This window comes from Sceloporus occidentalis, unplaced genomic scaffold (assembly GCF_023333645.1).
Source record: "Sceloporus occidentalis isolate IW3139 unplaced genomic scaffold, rSceOcc1.0.p SCAF_41, whole genome shotgun sequence".
In the NCBI taxonomy this organism is placed as follows: domain Eukaryota; kingdom Metazoa; phylum Chordata; class Lepidosauria; order Squamata; family Phrynosomatidae; genus Sceloporus; species Sceloporus occidentalis.
Genome location: NW_028317021.1, coordinates 6234834 through 6253458, shown reverse-complemented (window position 1 = coordinate 6253458; position 18625 = coordinate 6234834). Strand labels below are relative to the sequence as shown.

The 18625-nt window shown below is 46.0% G+C and overlaps 1 protein-coding gene across 7 annotated transcripts; it reads left to right on the top strand.

The window, feature by feature from the left end:
- Window positions 1-1721: 1721 nt before the first annotated feature.
- Window positions 1722-18539, top strand: HVCN1 (hydrogen voltage gated channel 1). 7 transcript variants are annotated; one of them, XM_089489759.1, is made up of 6 exons: window positions 1722-1797; window positions 13996-14239; window positions 16124-16228; window positions 16442-16673; window positions 17297-17409; window positions 18365-18539. In XM_089489759.1, exons 2-6 carry the CDS (start codon window positions 14036-14038, stop codon window positions 18428-18430), a joined length of 720 nt encoding a protein of 239 aa, XP_089345885.1. In that variant the 5' UTR covers window positions 1722-1797; window positions 13996-14035; the 3' UTR covers window positions 18431-18539. The 7 variants fall into 7 exon arrangements, with proteins under 7 accessions (XP_089345885.1, XP_089345891.1, XP_089345888.1 ...); XM_089489765.1 differs by lacking the exon at window positions 1722-1797 and adding an exon at window positions 5375-5393; XM_089489762.1 differs by lacking the exon at window positions 1722-1797 and adding an exon at window positions 5528-5572.
- The last annotated feature ends 86 nt before the right edge of the window (window positions 18540-18625 follow it).

Below are 18625 nucleotides of genomic sequence, written 5' to 3'. Positions count from 1 at the left end.
TGGACCAGGAGCCTGGGGGTTCAACCGGAGACTTAGTGCAAGGAAACTCTGGGCCTGAGAGGTGATCTGTACCCTTTTCCACAAAGGGATGGCCCTCCCCAATTTTCTGCCTCAGGCTCCCAAAATGCCCTTGGCTTACTCCTGTTGGATCTCTTGCACATCTGCAGTTAAGACAAGACAGCATCTGTACGGAGAGCGCACATAAAAACATGAAGGCATCACAAGTTATTGGAAATCTCTTCCGTCTACATTTTAGGTGCTTAACTAGTTTGGAAGAGAGGCGGGGCCTTATGATCTAGCCAGCATGAAGTGGGTTTGAGGCACACTTGCTCTATCAATGCCATTTGGATGAAGAAGCCAGTTATTTGGGTGCATTTTGGCTCAGCCTAATAAAAGTAACGCTGTTCTGTAGGTTTGGTGTGTTGCTGCAGTCTGCTGTAAGGCCTAGATATGTTTTACAGATCCTAAGGCTCTTCCTCATTCTAAATTCCTCATCCCATCTTACAGTAAGGATAGGCTCATAGCAAACACCTTCGCAGGGCTCTTGCCCAGGCTGCCCAGGTGGGCAATACATCCAGAATGTCCCAAACTGCTACTCACTTCAATACCGCACAACACCCTTAGAGTGCTATAATCCCACTTTAACATACACACCCCTTTAAATTAATTCAACTTTGATGCCTGCCTCCTGTGGCATTCTGGGATTTGGAGTTTAGAGAGAGGCCTTCGAGCTCTCCGGCTGAGCATTCCCAAAGCCCTTTCCTCACACTGCAAATCCCAAGACTCCCCTGGGAGGCAGTTAACGTGGAATCGTCCCGCTAGAACAGCGGAGCCTGGTCTGGAAAACTTACAACAGTGAGTAATTTCTACCCCCACTATAGCAAAGGGAAAGGGTGGGTGGGCCTTCCTGCTGACATCCCAAAATATGCTGCCCACATTTAGTGCCCCCTATAAAAGGATGTGTGGAAAACTATAGGGCCCAAACCTTGGCTTGACACAGCCCTCCAATTTGGGTCTAAGGAATAAGGCAGAGCCAAGCAACCTCAGCTCCAGGTAACTCTCCCATTTGGGTCCCGGGGCAACTAGAGAGCCCAGCCCTCAGACCTAGCTCTCCAATTTGGGTCCCAGGGAAAACTACAAAGTCAACCCTTCAGTTGCAACTAGCTCTCCAATCTGGGTCCAAGGAAAACCACAGAGCCCCGACTTTGGCTTGACACAGCTCTCCAGCTTGGGCCCAAAGGAAAACGCCCAAAGCAACCCTTCAGCTGCAACTAGCTCTCCCATCTGGGTCCTACCCATGGAAAACTACAGAGCCCCAACTTTGGCTTGACCTAGCTCTCCAATGTGGGTCTCAGGGGAAAATACCAAGTCAGCCTTTCAGCTGCAACTAGCTCTTCCATTGGGGTCCAAGGGAAACCCCAGAGCCAAAGCTCCCTCTTGAGACCAGTCTCCAGGGGAGGCTCCCTTGCCAGGCCCAGGGCTTTACCCTCTGCCAGGCGGAAAGGGGGGGGGGGGCTGGGTCCTGCCCATGCCAGCCTTGCCAGGGTCTTCCCTCTCTCTTTTTTTTTTTTTGTTGTTGCTGGAGAAGAGAGCTCCGAAGACCCTCGAGTTGGAAGGGAGACCCCAAGGAGGGCCATGCAGCCCTTCAGGCTGGCCTCCCCCTTGAACATGGCAGGCATCCTTGCGCCAAGGGAGGGAGGGAGGGAGGGAGGAGGAGGAGGAGGAGAAGGAGGCGGCGGCCAGCGCAAGGCCCCAGGGGCTGAGATCGCCTCCCACCAACGCCACCAGCACGAGACGGTACTGGGGGGCAGGGAGGCTTCTGGGGCGGCGATCGGAGGGAGGGGATCTCCCTCGGCCCACTTGGGGGGCAGCTTTCAAGGAACCTGGGGGGGGGGGGTCTTCCATTGAGGCCGGGGTTGGGGGGCCTTGCTTTGGGAAAGGGGGGATCTGGGTCCCTCCCCATCGAGGCCTTCAGAATCCAGATCCACACTGGAGAGAGAATCCGGTTTGGCACCTTGGCTCCGCTCCGCTCGGGGCCCCACAACAAACTCCAACTCCCAGAATTCCAGTGCCTTGAGCCAAGGTGCCAAACCGGGTCATCTCTCCAGTGTAGATGCAGCCAGAGAGAATCAATCGACTAAGAGACGCCAGACCCCAAACCAACCCTTGACTTTCCCATATGGAGATCAGGGAATTCCCCATTTAATAGGGGGTCCCCAGAGGGGCCCAATATGTGTGTCTGTGTCTATAAATCCCCCCCAAGCCAACCCATTGTTTTGGCCTTTTTAGATCAGGGAGCTTCTTTTCCCCTAAGCCATTGCATTGAATGGGACTGGAGCATCCCCAGATTTTGGGATCCGTGGGGGTCCCTAGAAGATAGCCAGGGCCCACTGTGTGTGTGTGTGTGTGTGTGTGTGTGTACACAGAGTGGGTCCTTGGTACCTGCTGGGCCCTGGCTCCAGTTGTGCCCATTGACTGGCATGGCCCTTGGGAAAGGACCCAGAGTCAGCTGTCAGGGTCTTTGGCAAGTGGGCTGCCACCACCCAGAAGGCCTTCCTTTAGGTCCCCCCCCCCCCCACACACAGTGTACTGTTCCTACAGGTAGAACAAAGAAGAGGTTAAAGCAATTCAAAGCCTTCCAGTTTGGCAAAACATTCCCTTCCTTTGGATTCGGCGTGCCAAGCAATAAGAGATTTGGCTTCTTCTGGAACCACGAAACCAGGGTTCAGTTTGGGAATGGCGCCAGGCCCTTTAGTCTTTCCATGGCAGGGCACTTGGCCTGGAAATCTGAAGGAGTTAAAAGCTTTGCCCTTAGCCATGCACATCCAACATTCTAGGGGTTGTAGTCCCAAATAGTCACTTTTCCAAGCCTTGAACATTTCACAATTTCTGACTGGATTCCATTTCCACTAGAAAGACCATTTCGAATGTACAACGAAGCCTGGAAGGCAGCCTTTCCAAACGATCCCTTGCCTGCCTTTACCTGACTTCAGATGTGTGTGTAAGCAAAAAATGCTCTATCCAAGATGCTGAGGTTGACGCAGAGGTTCGTTGGTCTAAGTGAGGTAGAAGAACTGGGTGAGGAACCCATGTAGGTTTCTCCAGAGGCAGAAAGGTTTATTTAAATGGCAGCCATGGGGCTGAGATGGCCATCTCTCAAGGGTGACTGAAGTACAAGGGTGTCAGATGGCGCACGCGGTACAGAGCAATGCTCACTTCTCTGGTCCCACAACAGGAAGGTGTGCTTATTGCCCAAGGGTTGAGCAACAATTGCTCGGTTTGATCTGGCTGGTGGGGAAGCTGCTCTGTTTCTGCTAGTCATTCCCATACGTAATGGAGTAGCACAACTCACGCCAGCGTGGCGTTACATTTTGAGCATTGGGGTAGAACAATGGGGAGCAGGGTCCCTGCTTGGGCATGGAAACCTATTCAGTGACCTTGGGCAAGTCCCACTCTCTCAGCCTCATAGGGAGGCAGGGGCAAACCCTCTCTGAACAAATCTTGCCAAGAAATCCCTGTGATAGGTTTGCCTTAGGGTCACCATAAGTCAGAAGTGACTTAAAGACACACAATAGATAACACAACACAAGGCACCCTCTTCCAGGTTCAGTTCACAAGGTCGCAATCTGTTCCACAGATGGGCATCCTGTGGCTCATCACCCATGGGCAGCCCTTTGGAAAGATCCAGGGCAGCCCTAGGGACACCCCCCCCCCCCGGTCTCGCAAAGACCCTGCCATGCCTTTGACACATGTCACTGCTAGTCACCCAAAATGGGAATCATGACACTCCAGTGAAAAAAATCCAGTGCTCTAGAAGAGTTGAAAAATGGGCATGGTGGCTTGGAGTGTGCCCGTCCCTGATCTATTCTTATAAATTGTTGAATTTTCAGTCTCAACAGCAAAGCAAGAGCTTTGTTTGCAAGAGGGCCCAGGTTCAGTTCTGCCCTTCCTTTCACCCCCCAACATCTCCAGGGAGGGCTGGAAGAAGGGACCATGTCTAAACCCTTGGAGAGATGCTTCCAGTCTGTGCAGTCATTCATATGCTAGGTGCAGGGCATTGGGTGCCAACCTCCACCCAGTAAGAATAAACATTTCCCATTTCTATGTATGGTTGTGAAAGCTGGATAGTGAAGAAAGCGGAGAGGAAGAGAGTCAACTCATTTGAGATGTGGTGCAGGAGGAGAGTGCTGTGGATACCGTGGATTGCTAAAAAGTCAAATTAATGGGTCCGAGAGCAAATCAAGACTGAGGTCTCCCTAGAAGCCAAGATGACTGAACTGAGGCTGTCATACTTTAGATACATAATGAGAAGACAGGGCTCACTAAAAAAGACAATAATGCTTAGCAAAGTAGAAGGCAATAGGAAAAGAGGAAGACCGGATTACAGAGGGCTAGACTCAGCTTGGCCATGAAACCCACTGGGTGACTGAGGGCAAGTCACACTCTCTCAGCCTCAGAGGAAGGCCATGACAGACCTCCTCTGAACAAATCTTGCCAAGAAAACCCCTTGATAGGTTTGCCTTAGGGTCGCCATAAGCCCAAAACGACTTGAAGGCACAGAAGACACACACACAGAGACTCAACCAAGGAAGCCATGGCTGCCCTGAGTGTGCAAGACTTGAGCGGGGTGATAGATGATAGGTGGCTTCTCATTCATAGGGTCGCCACAAGTTAAAGTCAACTTGACCGCACTTAGTAACAACACAGCAATAAGATTTTTTTTTTCTTCAGCCCCCCAGTTTCTAGCTTTGCAGAGAGTGAGACGCTGAAAATCGTTCACACCTTCTGTTGGCTGTACTTACTTTCTCTGGAGAATATTGGAAACAGAAGAAAAATTTAATTTAAGAATGGATAATTTTCACGGAGGGGAAAGGGAATGATCCCATTTTGCTCACCTCCCCATAGCAACCCTCCTGGCTAAGTGGTGGACCCATGAGCCTAAATGTCCTTGTTAGTCCTAACTTGAACAGACCCATTGACTCAATGGCAGCTCAGGAAATCCATGCTTATCCCCAGTTCCATGGATTCAGCAAGTTTGTTCTAATCACACCTAAACATTAGGATTCTGCCCATTGTTTTATTCTTGTCTTGCCCAGCTCAGAAAAGGTACACAGTTTCTGAGAAGTGAACACAGGGCTTATTGCCTCGGTCGACGGACATCACTGGAATTTTTGGGCTTTTTTAGAATGATAGTAGAACTGTTTGCGCCAGATGCAATGCAGCCTAAATTTAGTGGTGCTTGATGCAGGATGAAGGTGTGGTTTGTGTTAATTGAATGAATGTGTGTCATTTCCTGGCTTGTGACACTTGGGCTGTGGCAGTGTTGATTTGGGAGAAAGGGAGGCATGTGAAGACGCTTGCCTCTCCTTGCCTACTCTCCGCAAAGGCCATAGGTTGGTTGGTTTGTTTTTCAACATTAGACTTCATGAGCTCATGCAGCTGTGCTTCAAAATATGCTGTAAATTGGGTAGAAATACAGGGAGGAATGTCCTGTTTGTTTCCTTTCCTGCCGTCTCCGTATGCTGTTGATTTTAAGATGGAGAGGAAAAGGGAGAAGAGAGAAAACAGTGCGGTAAGGATGAAACGCAACTGCCACGCGCATTGGTTTGGCATGTGAACATTCATCTCAAAAGCCTAGAGCCCACGGTTTTCAGCCTTTCATCATCCAGATGTTTTGGACCCCCTGCTCCCAGAATCCCCAGCCAGCAGGGCCACTGGTCAAGGATTTTGGGAGCTGAAATTTAAAAAATCTAGAGGGCTGAGAACCAGTGGTCTAAATAATGTTAATTTCTGAACTTTAGGACAGGGAAGTGGAGAGCAAGAGGGAATCCAGCTTCAATGTCATATTTTGTATTGGTTGCAACCTCATGTGAGATGTTATGGTTGCCACATGACATAGAATGATGACAACAGTTGCCAAATCAATGTATTTTGCATGTGGGAAATGCCCTTGATAATTCGGACTAGAGTTGCTTTTACTTATAGAAGAGGGAATTTTAAAAAACAAGAGCCCCAAGGGACTCTGGCTATTAAAAAGCTGTTCAGAATAATAAAACCCATGAGCAGTTCTTGAAAAAGAAAAGAAAGAAGGAAGTCGAACAAGAGAAGTTAAAAGTGAAGCCATTACAGTATTTACAAGAGTTCAGACAAGCGAGACGAGATCCTGTATCACTTCAGCATCGTGTCAAGATCTCCTGGCAGAGTTACGTCGGGCAGGCCCTATACTGAATACCAGCATGGCACAACATGTGTGGATCAATGGTCAGTGTGTATGGCGGACATTTAATGTGCAACTGCAATGTGTAACGATAGAGGCAGTGCATATTCACAGGCTGCTCTGTGAACTTTAATGTGCTGCCACATGCGCAATCGGTGCACAAGTATGGCTCTGTTTATACTGTCATCCAAAGGCCTTTGACAAAGTTCCCCAAGACATTCTTGCAAATAAGCTTGTAAAATGTGGGCTAGACAAAGTAACTGTTACATGGATTTGTAATTGGTTGACTGGCCAAACCCAGAGGGTGCTCAACAATGGCTCCTTTTCATCCTGGAGAGAAGTGACCAGTGGGGTCCCACAGGGCTTTGTCCTGGGCCCAGTACTGTTCAATGTCTTTATCAATGACTTGGAGGACAAAATTGGGGGAATACGTATCAAATTTGCAGATGACACCAAATTAGGAGGAGTAGCTAATACTCCAGAGGACAGGATCAAAATTCAAAATGACCTGAATAGACTAGAAAGCTGGGCCACAGCTAACAGAATGAACTTCAACACGAAGAAATGTAAGGTAGGAAAATGAAATGCACAGATATAGGATGGGGGACACCTGGCTTAAGGAGACAACATGTGAAAGGGATCTAGGAGTCCAAGTAGACCACAAGTTGAACATGAGTCAACAGTGTGATGCGGCAGCTAACAAGGCCAATGAGATTTTAGGCTGCATCAATAGAAGTATTGTGTCTAGATCAAGGGAAGTAATAGTGCCACTATATTCTTCTCTGGTCAGGCCCCACCTGGAATATTGTGTCCAGTTCTGGGCGCCACAATTCAGAAAGGACATTGAGAAACTGGAGCGTGTCCAAAGGAGGGCAACTAAAATGGTGAAGGGTCTGGAAACCATGCCCTATGAGGAATGTCTTAGGGAGCTGGGTATGTTTAGCCTGGAGAAAAGAAGGTTAAGAGGTGATATGATAGCCCTGTTTAAATATTTGAAGGGATGTCATATTGAGGAGGGAGCAAGCTTGTTTTCTGCTGCTCCAGAGACTAGGACCTGGAGCAATAGATACAAGCTGCAGGAAAAGAGATTCCACCTCAACATTAGGAGGAACTTCCTGACAGTAAGGGCTGTTTGAAAGTGGAACACACTCCCTCGGAGTGTAGTGGAATCTCCCTCCTTGGAGGTCTTCAAATGGAGGCTGGATGGCCATCTATCGGGGATGCTTTGATTTAGATTTCCTGCATGGCAGGGGGTTGGACTGGATGGCCCTTGCAGTCTCTTCTAACTCTATGATTCTATGATTCTATGATTCTATGATTCTATGGCTGTTGAGCATTGTCCATAAAAATAATCCTGCGTGTGGAGCACAACTCTAAGGCCTGTGTACATCACTTAGAGAAAACTGGGTAAGGGTCTTTTCCATCCCAACTTGAAGGTGCCACAGGCTGAACATGGACTCTTTAAAAATGTAGAGCAGGTGTCCTACCACTGAGTTATTGTCCTTCTTCTAAAATAGGTTCCAGAGTTTGGAACGAATGTGTTATGAGTGGCACTGTCTAAATGGGGAAAGGAAAGTGGAGATATCAAACAGAAAGGTCAAAAGTAACATTACATATGGGAATGAAGTGTCCACGCTGGTGGCTATACTGCCAATGGAGTTTAAACTGTCTTTCCTGGACTTTAAGACTCTTTGTCTCCCAGAGCCCATATGGCCAAAAGGCAGCAATGGTCTTTGCCTACATAGATATCCCTCCAGACTATCTTAACTGAGAACAACAATAACAAGAGCTTCATGAAGAAGCCAATGGAGCTTTGAAAGCTTGCATCATGAGTTTTGTGCATTTTGGATGGCGCCATAAAAGTATCACTGTTTTGTGGATTTGAGATGTTACCGTACTTTGCTGTATGGCCAACGCAGCTCCCCCCGGATACGTTTATTGCCTATTTAGCAGGTCTCGTACACAGAGCCAAGGACTCTATCTTGAGCCTTTAACGTTAGGAATTATTATTATTATTATTATTATTATTATTATTATTAACCTTTATTTATAAAGCGCTATAAATTTACATAGCGCTGTACATACAATCTTTTTAATTGGACGGTTCCCTGCCCTCAGGCTTACAATCTAAAAAGACACCACACAAAAGGAGAAGGGAGTGGTGGAGGGGAAGGGGATGAGGTCCAGCAGTTCCTCTCTACCTCCAAGGCCTGGACCAAGGCAGGTGGACTGGAGGGAGGGCTTGGCTTCATAATGGATGGTTAATCTACTTCCAGGGAGGCCTGTTGGAGTTAGCCTGCCTCACTAGTAGGATAGTACATATAAAATACATAGTAATACAGGAAATGATTCAATAAAACAGGCAACAAAAGAACATCAAATAGCAAGTGACAGTTATGCAATGCCTGGGAAAGCTTCTCTGAACAGGATGGTCTTCAACTCCATTTTGAAGCTGGTTAAAGAAGTGATGGCTCTTGTTCGCGGGGGAAGAAGGTTCTAGCAATAACTCCCCTTTATGTACAACTCACTTTTTTTTTCTTGGCTGGTACAGATACTTGTTAGATAGGACTGTTCAATTTGTCAAACTGGCTTTGGGGAAGAAGAAGTCATGGATTGCTTCAGACAATTCTGTCGGTTAAGCTTTTAGTTCCTGGACTCTTCCAAAGAAGGGTTGCAAATAGTTTTTAGCATGGCTTTGTATATTGTTTGTATTTAGTTGGATGCTGAATGCTTGTTTTATGAAGTTTATACATGAGGCCTGATTGGTCAATGAGCCATAAAATAATGTCAGAATCTAAGTAAAAAGTATGCACAATGGCGAAAATAGGACCAAAGAAAGAAAGAAAGAAAGTGCATCCACACTGCAGAAATAATCCAGTTTGGCACCACTTTAACTGCCATTGCTCAGTGCTATGGAGTTCTAGGAACTGTAGCTTGTTGTGGCACTAGGTCTCTCTGACAGTGAAGGCTAAATATCTCACAGAACTACAATTCACAGAACTCCATAGCATTGAGCCATGGCAATTAAAGCCATGTCAAACTGGATAATTTCTGCAGTGCGGATGCAGCCAGTGTCATCATAATTTCATCAAAACCAAGAGGAGAGACCGCCCAGAGCTAGGGTTGCCAAGGGTGAAAACAAGAGAAGCTTCCTGTACTTTTGATGGTTTTACAGAAGAGGGCATTTCTGCAGGTGTCTGCAGGTCATGCAACCAGGTAACCAGCAACAACTTGTGGAAATCCCCTTGTCTATGTTAAACGTACAGAAGCCCTCTCAAATTTTCAATATGGCAACCCTAGCCAAATCCACAATGGATTTTCCTACCTTTGGGATAGTGGATGCTGGTCTTATCCTGCCATCTCAAAATGACACTGAAAATGTTACCTCTGAAATGACCCAATGTCCAGAATCAGAAAAGCGGCTGTTTCCATGACTGCCCTTGGAAGTGTCATTTTTGAATTGTTCCTTTTGTTTGAGGTCAGGAAGACTGCAAGGGGGGCAATGTTTAACTAGGCAGAATGCTTCCTGCAGACTTGGGGTGGGAGGGCAACGAGAGACTGGAAACAGGATTGCTGGGGGATATGCTGAGTGCCAAGTTAAAAACTATCTGCAAGAACAAAGCTTGGGGAAAAACAGCCCGCTCTATCCCCTCTGGCTGGGGAATGGTGAGTGTTGTCATCCAAAAAAGTAACTTTTCACAGGTTATGCATCAGGGGGTTGGACTGGATGGCCCTTGTGATCTCTTCCAACTCTACGATTCTATGATTCTATGAAATGTTGTGGCACTCCCATTTATTTAACTGTGATCCATAGGTTTTCATGATCTGTACAATCCAAGGCTGTAAGCTGCAAAAGCACAGGCTGGTTTGTCTTCGGCACCAATCCATCTGCTTAGCTTGCAGAGGGGCCCAGGTTTCTCTCCTGCCACTTTGAAAGCCAAGTCTGGCTTTCCCAGACTTCTGACAACCAAAGCCTCCTCCTTGATTCTGGTGCCAAAAGGGAGGGGGATTGTTCTTAAAAGTCAGGACACTGTAACCGCTTCACTACAGTGGAGCTGAACAAAGTGATTAGGTTTGGCCTTGGCTGCCATCCATAAGCCTGAGGCCTTTGGGCTTTGAAGCCCAGCAGGGAAAGGTTTTGGGGGGAGGAAAAGGGCATTCTTTTCCATCCCCAAACTTCACTCTTCTCCCCCACAGACAGTACACACGAAGCCCAAGTAACTAACTTTCTGAAAGATCGCAGCTTGAGATTGTGTTGGGGCGGACTTCGACTTGTTTCTTTCCTGTTTCCGCATGGCCAATATCTTTTTATTGGAATCAGGCTGTCTGGCCAAGCTGAACATTAGCTGGCTCTATGTACGACTTCAGTAGAGACCCAGTAAGGTATAGTGGTGCGAGTGTTGGACTAGGACCTCTGGAGACACAGGTTCGAATCCCTATTTGCCCATGGAAACCCACGGAGTGCTCTCAGCCTCAGAGGATGGCAGTGGCCAACCTCCTCTGAATCTGGGCAAGAACCTGGTGATAAGGTTGCCATAAATCGGAGGCTGCATCTACACTGCAGAATTAATGCAGTTTGATACTGTTTTAACTGCCATAGGTCCATGCTGTAGACTTCTGGGATTTGTAGTTTTGTGAGAGATTTAGCCATCTATGACAGAGAGCTCTGGTGCCACAACAAATTACAAATCAATAGGATTCCATAGGATGGAGCTACTATGGGAGATAAAGCAGTGTCAAATTGCATTAATTCTGCAGTGTGGCAACAGCCAGAGCCAACTTGAAGGCACAGAACAACAACTACTACTTCTATTAATATTTCCCCAACCTGGTGCTTTCTGGATGTCAGACTACAACTCCCATTGTTCCTAGCCAACAAGGATGGAACTGTAGTATGGCACAATTGGTGGGCACTTCTTGGGAAAGTTTAAATGAAATAGTCCCAAATAATTCTGTGTTTTGGGATTTGTTTTTTAAAGAATGTACCCTACCAATTTGTCTTGGTGTTGCCATGTCATCTACAGGGCTTTAAAAACAGTTGGGTTGCTAACATTTGTCACAGTGACACTGCATTTTTAAAATCTGAGGAATAGATAGGGTCATGGGACCTTCTGGAATCTTTTGTCACTGCTGCTAGAATAAGTCCGTATTTGCTAAAAGGGTTTGGAAACCAAGACCTGTGAGGAAAGGCTGAGGGAGACAAATATGTATAGCCTGGAGAAGAGAAGACTGATGGATGATATGATAGCCATCTCTCAAATGTTTCTTCTCCAGGCTAAACATATGGAGCTCCCTCAGACTTTCCTCCTAGGGCTTGGATTCCAGACACTTTAAAGAACATATGGTAGCCATGGGTAGGTTGGCACATCACAATGTAGAGGTTCGAGTGCTGGAATATGTCCCTGGAGATTTATGGTGACCTGAAGGCAAACCTATCACAGGGTTTTCCGAGGGCTGAGAGTGTGTGGCTTCCCAAAGCTTACCCAGTTGGTTTCCATGGCCGAGTAGGTATTCAAACCTTGGTCTCCAGAGTTGTCACCTGAGGTTCAAACCACTACGCCATGCTGGCCCTTGCAAGTCTCTAAGTCTAGGATTCTGTCCTTCCTCAGAAATCTGGGCATATCTCCTCCAAAAATCCATAATTGAAAGATATTATTTTCTAGCTGTCCCTCCTTTAGACAGATATTGGGTTTCTTTGCCCCCAAGGAGAATGGGTCTTTCAGTGGCTTAGGAAACCCCTTCTCCATGCGGGCTTTGGACATGATTTTCAAGCAACCTTGGCCAGTTCTGACCACCCTAAACAGACGTGTATTGCCAACAGGTTCTCTCTTAAGTAGCATCAACAAGCCCTCACTTGGGACATCTTGCAACCGTCTGGTTGCACTCCAGGCCAGATTTAGCAAGTCCCGGGCCTCTCCTCTCTCGTAAAGCGTATGCCGCCTTTGTGTCCAATAGTTTCCCATCACATTCCCACCTGCCCTCGCCTATAACCTAGAATCCCTCGCTGGGGCCTGTGGCAAGGACAAGCAGCGTGTACACACAACAAAGTGCGTCAAGGGTATTTTTCCTTTTAATGCTGGATGTTGACTGTAATCAGAGTTATGGGCTTTCCCCTTCCCCTGCAGAGGCTGTGAGAGACTAGGGAGAGTAGACAGGAAGGAAGCAATGTGTGTGTGTGTGCGCGGGGGCGCATTCATTTTGCATTGAGCATCTCTTATGCAAAAACCCCAAGGAGACAGGAAACCTTGGTTCATTTGCTGCCTCCTTTCGCATGACCGACAAACATTTTGCCAGAACAGCGGTGGCACCCTTGCTATTCCCATATTGGTTCCTTTGCTGTTCCACTCTGCAGGGTGGTTGTGGCTAGTAAGCACAGAGGACAGCAGAGGCTCTTGCCTGGACCAGGAAAATTAGAAAAGGTAAGAGTGGAGATTATTTTCAGAGACTTTAGTAATCAATAACTAGCTTTCCTAATGGACCATGGATAGAGCTTGCAAAACTCTATATTGGGGGGACTCCAAGTCCCAGAAGCCTTAAACCAGCTGGGCCAGTGCTACCAGTGTCCATTCACCTGAGGGCTTCTGTAGTCCCAAAAGTAACATTCTTCCAAACTCCATCCATGACCATCCATCTTTGTAATAATGGGCCAAATGCAGAGTCTTTCATACTTCAGAGAGACCCAATGAAATCAATAGGATTTAAGTAATGAGTAACCAAATATTGACTCTAACCCAAATTTGGTCTTTGGGCAGTTTTTTTTAGGGTATAATTGTCACTCTGAGATGCTCAATGTAGTGTGTGTGTGGGTCTGGGTGTGTTATTTCATGTTCACAGCAACCCTGCGAAGTAGTTTAGGCTGAGAATGTGTGAATGTCCCAAGAGTGCTTGGTAAACTGCACAATGGAGTGGGAATCCACTTCTTGTTCTCTGAACCACATTAGCTGTTGTTGAAGTGATTGTTCAAGGGTCTTTCTGGGTCTTCTCTGAGTCATCCATACAATGACTCTGTAAGGTAGGACTATGCTGGTAACCCTGTTTTGTTAATGTAGATTGACAGCTAAAACTATATGGCCTAAAGAGATGTTGTAGCACCTTGGAGACTCACTGAAAGAAAGAAGTTGGCAGCATGAGCTTTTGTAGACATGCTGCCAACTTCTTACTTTCAGTGAGTCTCCAAGGTACTACAAGATCTCTCTACATACTGATTCTACAGACCAGCACAGCTATATCTCTGAATTCCACCTATATGGCCTAAAATAAGAACTGTTACTATTTTCCAAGCCAATATCATATGCATAGCCCTAACACTGAATCAAATCCAAAGGCCACCTACTGGATGCCACAATGGGGAGTTTACTAGCAATGCCTAAAGGCAACCCTTGCTGTCTGCAGACTGCAATGGGGATTTACAGGTACACTGCCTCTCTCCACAGACATTCCATTTAATTGCCATGCTGTTGCCGCAGCTGCCTGTTTGTTAGTGTTATGTGCCTTCAAGTAAACTCCAACTGACAGAGGCCTTCTCCTGACCTAGGGTTTTCTTGGTCCAATTTATTCAGAACAGGTTTGCCTTTGCCTCCTTCTAAGGCTGAGAGAGGGGGAGTGAGACTTAGCCAAAGTCCCCCAGTGGTTTCTGAGGCCCAGGTGAAAGAAGAAATCCTCATTCTCCACCCTTTGGGTGTTGCCAGTGAAAACGTATGTGTTTGTCTTTGGGTTTTGCATTACTCTTAGAAGGGAGTTGAGGAATGCTATTCTTAACCGGTGCTTGGCTTTTGCAGCTTGTTTTGAACAGGGGGATGTCCATGTAAGAGCGCCGCCATGTCAATGTACCTGAAGCATTTTACAGTGGTGGGGGATGATCCCACTCAGTGGAACAATGACTACAAGAAATGGGAGGAAGAAGAGATGGAGGAGGAAAGGGAAGGAAAGACGCCGGACACAGCAGTCAAAGTCGACTCTGCGCCTAGGCCACCATCCTTCCGGGAAGTGATGAAAAAGCTGTTCCAGTCACACAAATTTCAGGTATGGGGTGTGTCTTCTCCACATATTTCTTCTTGCTCTGTTCTCTGTACCCTGCCTTTTTTAAGCACAAGGCCACCGTGATGTCCCCGTGAATGCAAGAATTGGCTTTATGAGAAACCAGACCGTGAAGTCGAAGGCTTTCATGGCCGTCATCCATGGTTTTTTGTGAGTTTTTTTGGGCTAGAAACCAGACCATTTGGTCCATCTCATCTGTCCTTCCCTACTCTGGCCGGCAGCAACCCACAGAGGTCTCAGCTCACTGGGCTTCCCTGTCATCTGCTTCCTCTTAGTTGGGGATGCCAGGACATGGGAGTCTTGCAAGGGATTTCTCATACTACCACTTTGAGTTTTATTATGGAAGTAATGGGGTTCCTTGAACCCGTGTTGAATTTTCTGGACAGAAACACATTCACTTGCTTATGCTTTTATCCTCAAAAGCTCATGCTGGGTTCCTCCAGAGAGGACAAATGTGTTGGGAGGTTGTGGTTTTTGTGGCTGTAGTTCTGTTTTTGAAAAATCCAAAGAATGCTTCTGTTGTCTTTCGCTATTTCCAGGCAATTCCCAGCACCAGCTGTGACATTTTATTCTCACTCTCAAGTGAGTTTCTTTTTAATTTCAAGGAAGATCGGAACAAAGATCTTCTTTGGAGGCAGAGTCTCCTTCTTTGGAGGTTTTTAAACAGAGACTGGAGGGCCATCTGTTGGGGGTGCTTGCATGGCGTCTTCCTGCATGGCAGAAAGGGGTTGGACTGGATAGCCCTTGGTTGTCCCTTCCAACTCTATGATTCTGTGACTGAAAAAGAGTATTCTTCACTCCTTTGTGGTTTTACTCTCTTTCCTTCTGAGTTACAGTGTATCAATGAAATTGCACTTTTTTGCCATAGCACTATAACAAATTATATAACATATATAAAAATAATATATAAATCTAAATATATTTATATAAATATATAAATAATAGTTTGACCCCACTTGAACTTCCATGACTCCATCCTACAGAATCCTGGGATTTGGGTTATTATGAGGCACCAGCATTCTTTGACAGAGAAGACTTCAGAAAACTGCAAATCCCAGGATTCCATTGGATGCAGCTACAGCAGTCAGTTGTGTTGAACTGTATTATTTCTTCAGTGTAGATGCACCCTAAGATTATACGATATATATTCGAGGAGGGCTGTTGGAATCAAGGTTCCCTCCTCCCCAGTGTCCAATGCTGTAGCTATTCCATCATACTGGAGCCAAGACCTTTGTTCAATGAGCAAAGTTGTATGTTGTTGCTGTTGTTATCCATACACACACGACACTGTGACTGCCAACACTCATTTCTGCTTCATCTACCTCTGCCTGGGGGTTATATTTGACTTCAAGCCATGCCATGCCATGTCAACTTTCTTATGGTCATAGACCAACCTCTATACAGTTGTACAAAGCAAACAGGGACAAATGACAAGTCTAGGGAAGTTCCAAAATCTGTAGGTATAATGAAAGACAAACACCTACTTGTCTTCAGTAAGGCACCTTAGCAGGACTAGATACTTCCCATAAAATGACAAAGAGAGCTTGACCAGCTAGTTCCCAGCAGAAGTTAGAATTTGAGAGGAGGGGGGCAATTTTTTTATTCAGACTGGCTTTTCGAACTGACGGCTTTGAATAAAAGGTCCATAAAAGGGTGCTGTAACTTGTACTATTTTAAGTGCTTTTAAATTTTTTGTTAAAAGCGTATATTTAAAATAGTTTTAATATGATTAGCAGTTTAATTCTGTTTTAATGTTGACTTGGGAGTAAGGGATATGTATTTCCTCTCAAAGCTTCAAATCAAGTCTAATCAGTTTCAAAGGGGATTTTGTCACTTATTTTCAACTTTGGTTCCGTTTCTTCATCCCAGATATTGATTGTCGGCCTAGTTATCTTCGATGCTGTCTTGGTGCTTGGGGAACTGCTTTTGGACTTAAAAATCATCCATCCGGACAAAAATGAGATTGCACCCAAGGTAAAAGGGGGGGGGGGAGGATGGAGGTGCAGGAATTTTCCTGCTTTCACCATGGAACTATTATCTTTCTGGACTACAACTCCCAGAATTCTGGCTGAGGGATTCTGGGTGTTGTCCCCAAGTCTGTTTCTCCTCCCACCAACTTGGGCAGATCCTGCCGTTGTGTAGCTTGTAGTGCCTTGCCATATGTGTTGCTATTTTCACACCTCACAGGTCTTCCACTACCTGAGCCTCTCCATTTTAACTCTCTTTCTGGTGGAAGTGAGCTTCAAGCTCTTTGCTTACCGCCTCGAGTTCTTCAAACACAAGTTTGAAGTCCTGGATGCCATTGTCGTCATTGTCTCCTTCGTCCTTGATATTGTTCTCCTGTTCCGGGAGCACGAGTTCGAAGCCCTTGGGTTGCTGATCCTCTTGAGATTGTGGCGAGTGGCCAGGATTATCAATGGTAAGTCTGAAAAATGGGATGGATTTCATATGCAGCTGTATGCATGGCTGCTCAATAGGCTGCACCCACACGCACACAGAGTCGGGAATTGCTCCAATGAAAGGCTCTTTTACATCTCAGGCTCACCTAACATATGCTTCAATATATGAATTCCCTTCTTCTCATCTCTTTAGTTTCTCAACTCCTCTGGTACCCTGCCAGAAACACCAAAGTTTCATCCTACCTTTGGCTCTGTGTGTTTTGATCCTGTTCCACCTCCCCTTAATTATTCCTGTTTTACCTTCTCCACACCATCTTTCCTTCAGGTCTACCCAATACCATGATTTCCTGTATGTGTATTGCACTAACAAAGGCTGCTTCTCAAATGCCACCTTTTCTGGTAAAGAAATATGAATTGTTTGAGCAACTCTACATTTGGACCTCAAACGTCTTGATTCATCTCCATCACATCACCTATCTCTCACTCTTCCATTCCCATAACTATAAAATGGGTAGAATGGCCACATACCTAGCAGGCAGATTGCAAGGAGCATTGTAAAGTTCTTATGAAACAATGATGGGCATGATAGTTGGAGCTTAGCTGACAGGACATAGTAACTTTCGCCCTCTGAATCCATTGGCAGGGATCATTTTGTCAGTGAAGACGCGGTCTGAACAGCAAGTGTCCAAGCTGAAACAAGCCAACCTGCAGCTCACTGTGAAGGTCCAACAGCTGGAAAGCAGCTGTGCAGAGAAGGTAAAAGCTGTCTCTTCAGTGATACTGAGTCTGATTCAGCTAAACCTAGATGGAGCTAAGTGGCACAAACAGGACATCAGCTGGTCACAAGTAACGTCTTTCATTTGGTTTTGGTAGAATTTCATGCAGAGCTTTTGATTTCATTGCCTTCCTTCTTCACCTTTGAGCACCAGAGTTTCCATAGGTCAGACTTATGCCATCACAACTGTTTTGGTTGTTGCAGAGGCCAGAATTCTTTACCAGCTGTGCAACAACCAAAGCCCCTACCAGCATCATCACCTTTTCAGTGACAACAGCCATTTCTATGTTGTTGGAGAGCAGGGGATGAGTTGGAGGTGCATATAGCTCTTTTCATGGAGCTGGACACATGGCAAAGACTTTATCTGAGGGACCTCCTGATGGACCCTCAAGGTTTCTGCAGATTTTGGCTGCAGCACATGAACTCAAACATGTGTGGTAATCTAAGGCTATGGGTTTCTGTGAATTGGTTAGAGTGCAGATAATCCCCTGGTTGAAACAGCCTCACTGGGTGCCACTACAGTTCTAGACACAAATCAAAGCTCTGGTTTTGACCTATAAAGTCCTACACAGTTTTGGTCCAGACTATCTGATTCTTGTATCTCCCCACATGAGCCTGCCCAACTCTTACAGTCTTCCCATCCCGCCACCCTTTTAAAACTTTTGCACTCCATGTAGTTTTAAATGTACTGTTTTAATTTATATCACAAGTCACTTAGGACAAAAATGGGATATAAATCAAATAAATAAACAGATTTGAGTAGGTCAGCTTGTCGGGGGGGGGGGGGGAAGCTGTTTGACCAGGGATTACTGCAAACAGAGAACAAGATATTTTTAAAAACATTCTTACCTGCAAGGCTAATTGCTACTTGTGAAGAACTAGGAGGCCAAGTTCTGTGCAGGAAACAAATTGAAATAATTTTTTCTTCACCAACAGGAGCTAGAAATTGAAAGGCTCAACAACTTGTTGAAACAACATGGACTTCTCAGCCAGCTCAGATAGATGCCTGGCCCTGTTCCTACTGGGCTGAAATCCTTCCAAGGAAATATGTCCTGGTGCCGTGAAGCTATTTTTTTCCTCTATACTGTGACATTTTGAAAATCTCCTTTTGTACATTCCCTGCCTTGTCTGCAAGCATCTTCTGTTCCCTTCATTTCTCTGAAACTCTTTCAGTATTGTAAAAGAAATCCACAAGCT